The sequence below is a fragment of the Chiroxiphia lanceolata genome, chromosome Z (assembly GCF_009829145.1).
Source record: "Chiroxiphia lanceolata isolate bChiLan1 chromosome Z, bChiLan1.pri, whole genome shotgun sequence".
NCBI classification, from domain to species: domain Eukaryota; kingdom Metazoa; phylum Chordata; class Aves; order Passeriformes; family Pipridae; genus Chiroxiphia; species Chiroxiphia lanceolata.
Genome location: NC_045671.1, coordinates 2,556,006 through 2,569,485, shown reverse-complemented (window position 1 = coordinate 2,569,485; position 13,480 = coordinate 2,556,006). Strand labels below are relative to the sequence as shown.

Below are 13,480 nucleotides of genomic sequence, written 5' to 3'. Positions count from 1 at the left end.
CAGAGGATCACCAAGGAAAACACACCAAAACCCCTGCTCCCTAAAAACAAAGGCAGTATGGAGGAGAAATGATGAATTTGGGGTCATTCTGCTTGAAACAGGGTGACATAAGCCCAATCCCTGCCCTCTGCCTAGGAACGCAAAGAGTCGATAATGACTATGTGTGCTTGAAACTCTAATTGAAAGTAATAATTTAATCAGACCCAATATCCCACTTGGGACTCAGTGCAGTGAAACATCGACAGCTTCCATTTTGCAACAACTCTCAGTTGTCAGAAAAAAGCCACCTTTATTCTGTTGGCTGCCAGACCCATGCAAATGGAGAATGAAATTCCTCAAAGAAAAATAATTCAATTTTAGCAAAAATGATAAGACATAAATGGGGGCATTGTAGAATCATTGAATCACTTTAGTTGGAAGAGCCCTCCGAGGTCGCCACGTCCAACCATTCCCCAGCACTGCCAAGGCCACCACTGACCCATGTCCCCAAATGCCACATATATACAGCTTTTAAATCCCTCCAGGGATGGGGACTCCAACACTGCTCTGGGCAGCCTCTGCCAGGTTCATGACAACCATTTCCATTAAGAAATTTTCCCAATATCCAATCTAAACCTCCCCTGGCACAGCTTGAGGCTGTTTCCTCTCATCCTGTCCCTTGTTCCCTGGGAGCAGAGCCCGATCCCCCCCCGGTTCCCTCCTCCTGTCAAGGAGTTGCAGAGCCAGAAGGTCCCCCCCGAGCCTCCTTTTCTCCAGGATGAGCCCTCCCAGCTCCCTCAGACGCTCCTGCTGCTCCAGACCCTTTCCCAGCTCCATTCCCTTCTCTGGACCTGTGACACCCCATCTGCTATGGCAAAATAGTGACACAGTGTTTTCTTTCTCTCCTCCCAAATGGCTGCTCTTTGGAGCTGAGGCTTTTACTTGTTTTCTTATTTTCTCTCCATAGAACTGGAAAATTTGAAATGCTGAAATGTTACACTTTGAGCAAATGCATCATGATTTCCTCTACCTTGTCTTTTTTTTTTCTTTTTTTTTTTTGAGAAAAATAAAAAAAAAGAAAGGCGGTAAAAAGCAGAAGAGAGAAAATTACAGGGAGGCAGAAAATAAAGGGGGAAAATAACCCTAGATTAAATGTCAGTGTAAATAAATCCCAAATAAAGCCTTTCCTCCAGCCAGAAGCCTCTCAGTTTCTTGATCCCCACTTGGATTTGGGTTGCTGTTGCTCCCAGGCATGGGATGATACAATAGGGTTTGCTGTAGAGATTTCCCCTCCTTTTTCACCCTTTCCCTATCCATTCCTTATTTTCCCTTAAATTTTTCCACCGTCACTTTTCCCTGGATTTTCTCCAGTGCTGGTCTCCCAAGCCCTACAGGCTTTTTGCCTCCCCCATCTAAGAGCTGAGACCCTCAAAACCCCCGGCCTGTTCTTTGTCATGGGGTTTGTGAGACCCACCAGCCTTGCCTGGAAGCGACACCAAGGTTTCCAGCCGTGGTCCTGCTCTGGTTGTATCACCATGGACACACCAAGATGTGGTGCCAAGGAAATCACGATCCAAAGAGCAGCTGAAGACCAGCAATTAATCAAAGCCTCAGACTGTTGTTTAGCAAAGAGGTCACACCATCCACATGCTTCATCCCTACTAGGAGTGAGGCATCAGTTCTCTCCAGGCCATCAATCCCATGGATGCCCCCTCCCTGGAAGTGTTCAAGGCCAGTTTGAACAGGGCTCGGAGCAACCTGGGATAGTGGAAGGTGTCCCTGCCCATGGCAGAGGGTCGGAATGAGGTGGACTTTAATGTCCCTTCTAACCCAACCCACTCTGGGATTTCATGATTCCATGCTCCTGCCATAAAATGGCATCTGAGGGTGAAAGGTGTCCTCCTTGAGCCAACCACAGCTTCAAAACAGCTGGAAAACACCCTTCCCTGGGGCCTTTCCGCTGTTCCTACCAGAGGTCAGCCAAAAAAACCACAACCAAGTTTGAAGAAAACCAACTCATCAGTTTTTGAGCCAGTTGATCCCATCTTGACTTCCCACAGGATTTCACCCAGCTTGGTCTTGCAGAGGTGGTGAAAAGTCCCATATCAGATGGAAGGAAATGACTGAGGGCTTTGAGGTGGGCAGAGGGTCTGGCGATGATCTGGGAATTATAATCACCCTCACTGCTGCCTGAGGAAGGTGGCTGATGTGCCACATGTGTCCCAGCGCCTCCCAGCTGCTCTGTATCACATTTATATTTACCAAATATCCCCTGTACGTGCCTGGCCAAAGGGAGAATCCTTTGTTGTGGGAATGAGGGGTGAGACACCTCCAGTGTCCCAGTCCCTGTGCTCCAGCCTCTCCAAAGCTTCACCAGTGTCACATGTGACACTCACAAGGCTGGAGAACATCTCACCAGAGCAGAATTCCACAGTGTTAATTTTTAAGGAAAGCTTGGGGCAAAAGCAGGAGGATGCCCCAAACTGGGGGGTGCTGGGACCCCAGAGGCTGCACTGGGTGACACCAACAGGCAGGAGCCTCATGGGCAGGAGGGAGCCAAGGGCTAATTTTAACACCAACCTGTGCCTGCGGCATCTGCGTGACATGTGAAGCCCCAGGGATGGATCGGGTGTCTCAGGAAAAGGGGGGAATGTGTGTATGGATGTGAAGCAACAGCAGTGAGGGCTGAGCCCTGTGAAACACCCGCGACAACTGCGTGGCAGGGCTGGGGGCCACCAGAGCAGCTGCCTCAGGCAACTGGGGCTGGTGGCAGGGCTGCAACCCCTGGCCCGGGGCCAGCAGTGGACTCAGGAGACCATGGAGGGGACACCAGGGTGTTTTACACCCCATCCTGCATCCACCATGATGTGGGGATGGGCCCAGGGAGACAAGGTGGACACCTCTCCTCGGCTGATTCGCGCGTGGGCGTGGCTACATCACACCCTCCAGGCTTTTTTAGCGCTTAAAGAAATGTCCCTTTGTAGGGTGTGTGTGACACAGTGAGGTCGAGATCACACCTTGGCGCTGGGAACGATTTGTTACTGCTGATAGCAATGGGTGGGAATTGGTTGTTTTTCCACGCTGGGAAACAAAAGGGGCGCAGGAAGTGTTTCATTACAGCACAAACATGGAAAATTGGATTAGATCAGATACGAGGAGAAGGTCTTTTATGATGCGGGTGGTGAGGCCCTGGCACAGGTTGCCCAGAGAAGCTGTGGCTGCCCCATCCCTGGGAGTGTCCAAGGCCAGGTTGGATGGGACTTGGAGCAACCTGGGACAGTGGAAGGTGTCCCTGTCCATGGCAGAGGGTTGGATGAGATGGACTTTAAAGTCCCTTCCAACACAAACCACTCTGTGATTCTCTGAAAAAAAAAAAAACCAACGGATTTTGCTCTTTTCTTGGAAATATCCATGCTGATGGGACATCATGTGCTGCCTGCCCATACTGAGGCAGGGCTGGCCGAGCATTGCCCACAGCAGCAGGGTGACAGCGGGGGGCAAAAGACCCTCCCTGGAGTCAGCACAGCCTCCCGGGGGGCACTGAGGGGGGCAAGGCAGGAGGGGAAATCCAAACTGGGATGCAGTGGAGCGGGCACTGGGAGGCAGTGGGCACCCGAGACTTGTCCTGCTCCCATTTGAGGGGAGCTCGGCGCAGCAGCAATGTGAGAACTTACCCTAAAGAGCCCTTTCGGGCGAGGGTCGCAGCTCTGGAGGAGGATCCAGGGCACACACTGGCAGCTGTCCCTGCTCCCTGTGGATCAAGTTAATCCTTCCCACGCATCTGCCCTCGGGCTGCGGCGCTGGGAAGGAAGGGGTTACACAGAGCCAGGTTGCCAAGCCCACGTTTTAATTCAGATGGCGGGGGGGGGGGGGGGGGGGGGGGGGGGGGAACGACACACACACACGACACACACACACACACACACAAAACAAAACAAAACAACAAACGAACCCAAACCCACAACAAAACCACCAGATAAATCCAACGACAAACCCACTGCAATAATCCAGGCGGACAAATCCACCGCACATCCACGTTCGGAGGCTGCCGAGCGCTTAAACCTGCCAGATGCACGGGATGGATAAGGCTAAGCAGGGATTAAGGGGGCTCCCCACGGCGGGACGGCGGCAAAAACAACCCCCGGCCTGGGCGGGGCGGAAAGGCCATGGAAAAGTCACTTTGCAGTGGGATGAAATGACTCCCGGGATCCTGCGCCCTGATGGAAACCCCTCCTGCACAACGGGGTCTTCGACTCCATTTAAACAGTTTTAAATCGAGATGAGCGTCTGGCTGTGGGTTGTTTTTTTTTTCAGGTGGGGCGGGGGCGGAGAATCACCTTTCTTTAAGCCGTGGAGGTTTGTTGCCCCAGGAGGAGGGTGGCTCCGAGCCCCCAGGGAATTCCGCATCCCTTCAGGTCCCGCTGGAGCCATTTTAGGTTAGTGATGCCCCAACGGAGCAGCTCCGTCAGTAACTGGGGCGCCAACACAATGGGCCACTGTCACCCGGGAGGGGATGAGGGCAAGGACTGGGGTGGGGACGGGACGAGCCCTCCGTGCTCCTGCGGCCCCGCCATCCTGCTCCTCGGGCCCGCCTGGGCGTGTGTCCCCCGCGTGTCACGGCCAGGGATGTGTGGCGGGGGGTGCTCCACGTGTGTGCTCCGCACGTGTGCTCTGCTGCGGGCACGGCGGGGCTCGGCCCGGGGCCACAGGGGGGTGTGCCCGTGTTCGTGTGTGTGAGCATGTGTGGGTACATATGTACGTGTGTGCATGTGTGTGTGTGCGCATGCATGTGTGTGCGTGTGTGTGCCCGTGTTTGTGTGTGTGAGCATGTGTGGGTACATATGTACGTGTGTGCATATGTGTGTGTGTGCATGTATGTGTGTGTGTGTGCGCTCGTGTTCGTGTGTGTGAGCATGTGTGGGTACATATGTACGTGTGTGCATGTGTGTGTGTGCCCGTGTTCGTGTGAGTGAGCATGTGTGGGTACACATATACGTGTGTGCATGTATGTGTGTGTGTGTGTGTGCCCGTGTTTGTGTGTATGAGCATGTGTGGGTATATATGTACATGTGTGCATATGTGTGTGTGTGCATGTATGTGTGTGCATGTGTGCCCGTGTTTGTGTGTGTGAGCATGTGTGGGTATATATGTACGTGTGTGCATATGTGTGTGTGTGCATGTATGTGTGTGTGTGTGTGCCCGTGTTTGTGTGTGTGAGCATGTGTGGATACATATGTACGTGTGTGCATATATGTGTGCGCGTGCATGTATGTGTGTGCGTGTGTGTGTGTGTGCATATATGTGTGTGTGTGCACCCGTGTTCGTGTGTGTGAGCATGTGTGGGTACATATCTATGTGTGTGTGCACGTGTGTGTGTGCATGTATGCTTGTGTGCACATGTATGTGTGTGCACGTGTGTGCTCATGTACGTGCCATGTATGTGTGTGTACACATGTATGTGTGTGTGTGCACGTATGTGTGTGTGTGCACGTGTGTATGTAATGTGTGTGCGTGCATGTATATGTGTGCGCAGGTATATATGTGCGCATGTGTGTGTCCATTCGTGTATGTAATGTGTGTGTGCATGTATGTGTGCACACGTGTGTGTGCATGTAATGTGTGTGTACATGTGTGTGTGCACGTATGTGTGTGTGCATGTGTGTGCATATGTGTATGTAATGCGTGTGTGCACATGTATGTGTGTGCACGTGTGCGTGCACGTGTATGTGTGTGTGCACGTGTGTGTGCATGTAATGTGTGTGTACATGTGTGTGCGCATGTATGTGTGTGTGCACACGTGTGTGTGCATGCAATGTGTGTACGTGTGTGTGCACATGTGTGTGTGTGCATGTATGTGTGTGTACGTATGTGCGTGTGCACATGTGCATGTGCATGTATGCGTGTGTGTGTATGTGTGTGGGTGCACATGTGTGTGCACATGTATGTGTGTGTGAATGCACGTGTGTGTGCATGTATGTTAATGGGTGCACATGTGTGTGTGCACATGTATGTCTGCACATATGTGTGTGCATATATGTGTGTATATACATATATGTGTGTGCACACGTATGTATGTGTGTTTATGTGTGTTCACGTGTGTGCGCATGTATGCGTGTGTATCTGCATATATGTGTGCACATGTATGTGTGTGCGTGTACATGTGCGTGCACGTGTGTCTGTCTCTGGCTGCACACGTGCACAGGGCTGTGTAGGTGTATGAGCTGTGTGCCTGTATTCCAGGTGCCAACACACGTGTGTGTGTCCCAGCATATGTGTACATGTGTTTGTGCACGTGTGCCTCTGTTTCCCACACGTGTGAACGTGTGGCCGCACATGTGTGTGCATGTGTGCCTCAGGCTGCACACGTGCACGGGGCTGTGTGCCTACATGTGTCTGTGCTGGTATGTGCTGGATGCTGGCACACACACGTGTGAGCCCAGGCACGTGTGTGCATGTGTGTGTACACGTGTGTGCACAAACATCCATGTGAAAGAATGGATGGATGGATGGGTGGATGGAGAGGTGGATATATCGTGGATGGAAGCATGAATGTATGGATGGTGGATGGTGAATGGACGGATGGATGATGGATGGATGGATGGATGGATGGATGGATGGATGGATGGTGGGTAGATGAATGGATGGTGGAAGGTGGATGGACGGACGGATGATGGATGGATGGGTGGTGAATGGATGGACAATGGATGAATGGACAAATGAATGGACAAATGGATGGACGGATAGGTTGGGGATGGGCGGATGGCAGATGGATGGTGGGTGGGCGATTGATGGTGGACGGACGGTGGATGGACAATGGATGGATGGATGGATGGTGGATGGATGCTGGATGAATGAATGGATGGACAAACGGACGGATGGCTGATAGCTGGATGGACGGATGGACGGACGGATGGCAGATGGACAGCCCGACGGACCGACGGACGGAAAGATCGACAGACCCCCCCCAGCCTCTGCGCGCGCACGCGCCACCTCCCCTATCCCTCCCCCCCCCCCCCCGCGCGTGCGCGCCTGCCCTCGCTCTCCTCGCCCCGCCCCCCACCCCCCATTGGCCGGTCCCCGCGCGGGGGGCGTGTCCCGCCGCGCTCGCCGCTGCCCATTGGCCGCGGGTCCCTTTGTGTGCGGGCGCAGCGCGGCCCCGGCGCAGTCGGCGGCGCGTCCGCGGGGCGGGAAGGGCCGGGCCGCAGCATGGTCCTGGTGCACGTCGGATACCTGGTGCTGCCCGTCTTCGGCTCCGTGCGCAACAGAGGTACCGCTCCCGGCGCCGCGGGGGGGGCGGCGCGGCCCGCAGTCCCGGCAGGACAAAGTGTGGGGGGGTGCCCCTTACCTCCCCCAGCCCACCAGCATCCCCCCTTTTCGGGACACCACTCCTCTTTTGGGACACCCCCCCCTCTCCCGCACCCCCTCCCGCCCGCACCTCCCCGTCTCTGCGGTAGATCCATTCTTCCCCCCCACCCTCACCCCCCACATTCTTCTTTTACAAATTTTATTTTTATTTTTTAATTTACCTTCCTCTTGCCCCCCCCTCCCCCCCTTCGCCCCCTCTCGCCGTAGCCACCCAGGCCATCCCAGCGTAGCTGTAGCCGATAACAGCCATTTTTGTACCTCCATCCTGTGTAGTAGCTGAGTTACATTTTGCACTGTAAATTCCTGTTAAGTGGATTTGTTTTGCCGTGATCGTCGACTCAGAGTCTCTTTGAGGAGGGGTAGTGGGAGGGGGAGAAGGGGGGCAGACGCCCTCAAATTGCGGCCAAAACCACAATCGCAGGACGGATGAGGTTGTAAGCGACCACACCGGGGTCCTCTGGTCCCACCTCCCTGCTCCGAACCTTCTAAAAAATACACTTAAGTCGGGGAGAGGAAACCCAGCGATTGGCCCCGATTCCCTGAAAATCAGGCTGGAGAAAGAGTTGGGCAGTGGGATCTGTGGTTGAGCGGGAGTTAAAGTGCCCCCCCGGGAGCTGCTGGCGGGGGGTGCAGCATCCCTGTCCCCGCGGTGACACCTCTGTCCCCGCGGGCATCGCCCCCCGCCCCGTCCGTCCTTCCATCTATCCAGCCACAAGTGTCCTGTCCCGCCAGCACACCCCCAAAACTGGCTAACACCTACCCCCTCCCCCCCCCAAAAAAAACCTCGAACAAAACTGGGTTGCGAAAAAGAGACGACTGGCAAAATGGTTTTCCATTAAACAGGGATAACATTTTTTTCTGCTGTGCTAAATTACTTCCTGTTCTTATTTTGTGGGTAATTTTTTCTGTACCGAATATCCTTTGGTTGTGTATCTCCACCTTTTTTCTTGTACTAAAACTAAAGCATGGTCTGTATTTTTTTACATTACCTAGTTTCTGATGTAAATCTCTCTGTAGAGACATACCCTGCTGAAATGTAATGTGCTGTAGCCTATACATCTGCTCAGTGTACGCTGCTTTTGTTCTGTTGCCCTTCCATAGCATGGTGGGCCTTGCCTTTTTGTATTGTGTGCATGATGACATTGTTACACACGATTCCACTAATACTAATATACAATCTCTCAATAAAGAAACTAGTTTTCCTATATTAACCTAGTGTGCTTTTTCTATTGCTGTTTCCCCATTTATTGTCGTATCCTGCTGTTTAGATTTTTTCCTTGCTTTTCCCCCCCCATCGTGAGGTTTGAGTGAGTGGATTTTTTTCCTCCCTCGTAGTGCAGATGTGGGGGGGCTTTTAAATACATTTTTTCCCCCCTCCTATCCCGTATCTACCCTCAGCATTAGTCTGTGTGTACATAATCCCCAGCGCACAGTCTGTATTGCTGTTGTGCCGATGCAGAATTCTGTTTTTACCGCAGAATAGCTAAAAAAAAAAAAAGTGTACAATCCAATCCCTCATTATTAATCGGGGAAAAAAAATACAGATATTTGATGAAGGGTCTGCTGCTTATTCATTCTAGTTACAACATTACACATTCCTTACCAGAACTGATAACCGACCTCCGGATGGATGGGGGGAATTGTTTGGTTTTTTTGAAACTCTTTGATTAGCAAGAGGTGTAAACGAGCCTGGGAGATTAAAAAAAAAAAAAATTCCCTTTAATCTTTAAGCTGTATATTTAAACGTATACATCTCTGCGAGTGCCCTGCCCACCATCTGCCAGGCGAGAAGTTGCCGTGCCTCGGTCCCGCGGCGACTGGCACGCTATAAATATCTTCACTAGACCCCTGCAAGGCAGGGCTCGTAAAAACCGTCCCAGCTGCTAATGTTGTAACTACATTTTTCCTGCTCGAGGCCTCCAGGCCTACCATCTTCTGAATAAACTCGATTTGGTCAAAAAAAAAAAAAAAAAAAAAAAGAATTTAAAAAAGCAAAGTACGGGGTTGGGAGAAAGCAATGGGGAACCTTAAAATATTTGGAAGCATGGAGGGATGGATAAATTGCGGTCAGCGAGCAGTTTTGCTGCAGCAGCAAAGCGATAATAATAGTGGTCACCTCTCCTCGTTCCTGCACCAGACCCCTCTCCCAGGTCTGCAAAATGGTCCTGTAAAACCTCCCAGCTTTGGCTTGGATGCCACGAAAAACTGAGGGAAGTCAGGGCTCCCAAAGCCAGGAGAGATGGGGCTGGGAAGGGGAGGCGGGAGGGAAGCATCTTGTCTTTAATTACATTTCCACAGAAGCCGGGGTGGGGGGAGACACAGGATTGGTGATTGGTCTTAAACGAGAGGAAGACAAATTTCAGCAGGTCGGTGGGTTCCCACCGCTAAAAATTTCACGAGGAGCCTCTGGCAAACAAAGCAAAATCCAGTGGCTCCGGCAGCCTGCCCTGCCTTACCCCAGCATCCCTCCCAGAGACGCATCATTTTGCAAGGCCGTGCCTTTCCACCTCCCTCCTAGCTTTATCCTGAGTTTGGTTGGTTTTCTCTATAAACATTTACTTATGATTTCCTTCTCCATATTTCCTTTTCCGTGTACCTCGGTGACTGTTTGGCCATCCTGTCCCCCCACCCTGTATGAGCACCGGCGGGTCGCCCCCCTGCTCCCCCCTGGATGTAGTGTTTGCCGTGGCCCTTTGTTCTCGCTCCATCCTCGCCCCGGGCCAGCGCTGAGCTCCTCCGTGCCTGACACATGTCCCCGTACACATCCCGAGGAGGGAGGCTGTGCTTCTCGCTTGCATGAAGGGAGACATGCATGCCTGTTGGGGCTGATCATTTTCCAATGTGATTTTTTTTTTTTTTTAATTATTATTCCCCTCCACCCCCCCCTTCTTTTTGTTCTCTCTTTCTCCTTTTTTTTTTTTTTTTAGTTTTTTTTTTTTTTTTTTATTCAAACCCCCCCACCCCACATAAGACAATGAGATTCGGGTTATGGCGTGGAAAAAACAAAACAACACAAAACAAAAAACCCGAAAAAAACCCCCAAATCCCACTCCCCTCTACCCCACCCCAAACCCCGACAGGGATAAACCCATCCTTTCCAAATGCACCACAGACACCTGCCGGCAGCTGCCCCTTTGTTGGGAGTGGGGAATTCACTGCAGCGAGCGTAATAACCTCCCCCCCAGGTCTCACTCTGCAAATTAGCACTGATACAGAGCAAAACTGCGTGGTCAATGTGCTCTGAGGATGCCTTGGTAATCTAATAATGCAGAAAGCTGCTGGGTTAATGGCAACTTTTAGAGCAATTTATCATCCGCATCATATTTTTGACCTGTCTTGTTAGAAACACATCCTTACAAGAGGAAACATCCCCCCCTCCTCCACCTCCCAGCCTTATTAGTCAGTAACCACCAGGCTTTCATAGCTCATAATCCATCAAACTCATCCACATTTTAATGACTTAATTCCTTTGACACTCTTGAAAAGCCACCTTCCAGTCTTAAAAAAAGCCACCTGGTGCAAAGAAAATGATATATTTTTTTGTTTTAGCATCGCGGGCTGAGGAGATCCAAGGCAAGTCACGTGCTGGTGGTGCTGCTGTGGGTGTGGAGGCACATGCAGTGATTTCTGTAAAGCCTAGACATCTCCCCAGCACCAACCTGTGTCCCCGGGCTCCTTTAAATAACTTCTTTCAGTAACAAGGAGAGGGGTAGCCTCAAACACGGACGAAACGGGCTCTGAGGTTCATTTATCTGAGGGTTGTGTAAAGGTCTCACACACATCTGTCTGCATTTAATGATGCCAAACGGGAGCTGGACTGATGGGGCTCTCACACGGGGCTTGGGGTGGTGGCACAAACTCCATTGATGGTTTTTTAAGAAAAAGAGAAACAAGTAGTGGTCACGTTTTGCTCATACTGGGAATTACCAGCAAAGTCTAAAGAAGGATCTGGCCCCGTGGAAGTGTGTGATTTAAGAACTGGTGAGTTGGTTCACGAGTGAGACAGCAAAAGGAGCTGGGGGGTGATTTGGGGGGTGTCTGCCACAAAACCCAGGAGCTGCTGTGGTTGGAGGGGGTGAAGTGGTGGGGACATGGTGGGGACACAGCCCGTCAGTGCTGGGTGTGCCCTGGGCAGAGTGTGGGTGCCAAAACGGGGGGAGAGATCTGTAGGTGCCAAGACACTGCCATATCCACCTCCAGCCTCGGTCCTTGCCGAGTCACCCTGAGTCCTCCGTGACCCTCCTGGAAGGACTGTCCTGGAGTAAGTCTGAGCTTTGCTTTCTGTTGTTGCTTCAAACCCTGCTCATAACCTTGGGAGATTCTGAATAGCTGGAAGGGGAGGATGCAGCACAGCTGGGGCTCCCAAACCTGTAGGAGAAACACCCCAAATACTTTGGGGAGCACATGGGACATCTGAGACTAGCTCATCTCTCTTCACTGATCTGACAGAGGGTGCTCACAACCGCTGGGGTGGAAGGAGGTGGGAGTATGGCTCTTTCAGGGGTAGTGAGGGCATGAGTGTGCCCTCCAGCCCCTTTACATGCTGGTTTAAACCCAAACCGTGCACTGGGGCTGCCTCATGTCTAAACTGGAAGGTTCTTGCCTCTAGAGGTGTTTGAAAAGGGACACACGCTGCAGCAGGTCAGCCAAGAAAAGCTTTTCCCACCCTTAACCTGGGAGCACTCATTTTGGGAAGCATTAAATAAGTGAGTCAGAAATTCAAGGGGAGACTTTGCAAAAGGCCTTCTCCTGCATCAAATCATCTCCAATATTTGTAACCCCCAAGACCAGAGCTGGTTTGGCAGTTGGGGGAGGTGTGATGGCAATGCCAATGTTGTGACTCTTGGGCATCTCACGGTATTTGGGTGTTTCTCCCTAAACCTGCAGCTCCTGGAGTCGAGTGGTAGCATGAGGCTTTTCCCTTAAGGGTTTGTACATAAAGTACAGCTTCAATTTGCTACTTGTGGCAAACTTGGTCCTCAAAACTCCCAAGTCCTCTACAACACTCAGCAAGTTTTTCAGCCGACGTGGTGGTTTGAGAAGGAAAAGGGTGATGTGGCTGTGGTGGGGCTGGGGCAAAGGCTGCAGGGGGGGCAGTGAGAGTTGGGATAAGACCCAGTGGGGAAAATGGTAATTTTCTGCCTTTTTTGGTCCAGTGTGGGGCGATGGAGTGGGTTGGTCTGCAGTTGGGGTTGGCAGAGGGGTTGTGGTTTCCCAAGCGACTCTGCACAGGAACCCATGGGAGATGCACAAATTAAATCCTTGTGTGGTCTTGCCTTACTCCTAAATCTTCTTAGTGAGAAAATTGTGTCTCTTGCAAATGGTTAAATTCTCCCTCTAAAATAACAAAAAAACCCAAATCCCTTCTCATCCAGTGCCACAGATCCTGGTGGTGGCAGGGACTGGGCTCCTGTGCTGGAGAGCTCAGCAGCAGCCAGGATGGAGGGAAAGCAAACCCGGATCTGCTCCATGCCTCCTCACCACTTTTTCTTACCCTTTCTACTCCTCCTCTGCTCAGTTTTGCAGTCTCCCAGGACCTTTTCTCACACATTTTCCTGCCAGCCGGTCCTTTACATTTCCCAGCCCCAGCTGGATTGGGCTGGTTGGCCCATGCTGTCATGGATCCCTCTTGGTAAGTCCTTAACTGCTGTTATTTTCTGTCCCTCCCTTTAAAGGCTGTAAAATGTGTCTGCAGGAAAGTTGTGTGTGTGTGTGTGGCTTGTGGCTCTTTAATGAACATCATCAGTTTAGCTTGAGGGACTAAACCCAGTGGGGTCAGGAGCAAAGAAGTGCTGGAAGCAGTGAAGATGCAGGTTGTGGAGAGAGGTAGTAAGGGGCAGCCTGGTGGGCTGGGAGCCTTTGAAGTGGGGACATGCCTGCGGGGAGATGTTTGGATGAGGATTTCGGTAGCTGGGGGAAGGATCTGAGTGTCCCTGTCTCTCACACCACATCCCTGTGCTCCTGGCTGCTCACAGTGGCTGCCCTGCCTGGATATGGCACTCCAAGATGTGAGTGATCCTCAGCTCAGTCTGAGCCATTGGCTGTTGCTGGTTTTCCCCTTTTTCTCCCCCTGAAGGGCTGAAGAGGTGCTGTGGAGCTGTTACTGTGCATCACTCCTCCATGTCTCCCTTCCCAA

At 51.8% G+C, this 13,480-nt stretch overlaps 1 protein-coding gene across 2 annotated transcripts in view; it reads left to right on the top strand.

The window, feature by feature from the left end:
• Window positions 1–7,181: 7,181 nt before the first annotated feature.
• Window positions 7,182–13,480, top strand: part of RNF165 (ring finger protein 165) — a 49,100-nt gene continuing 42,801 nt past the window's right edge. For both annotated transcript variants that reach the window (XM_032676633.1, XM_032676632.1), the window contains exon 1: window positions 7,182–7,246. In XM_032676633.1, the coding sequence (XP_032532524.1) occupies window positions 7,186–7,246 (61 nt within the window). In that variant the 5' untranslated portion in view covers window positions 7,182–7,185. The remainder of the gene's footprint in view (window positions 7,247–13,480) is intronic.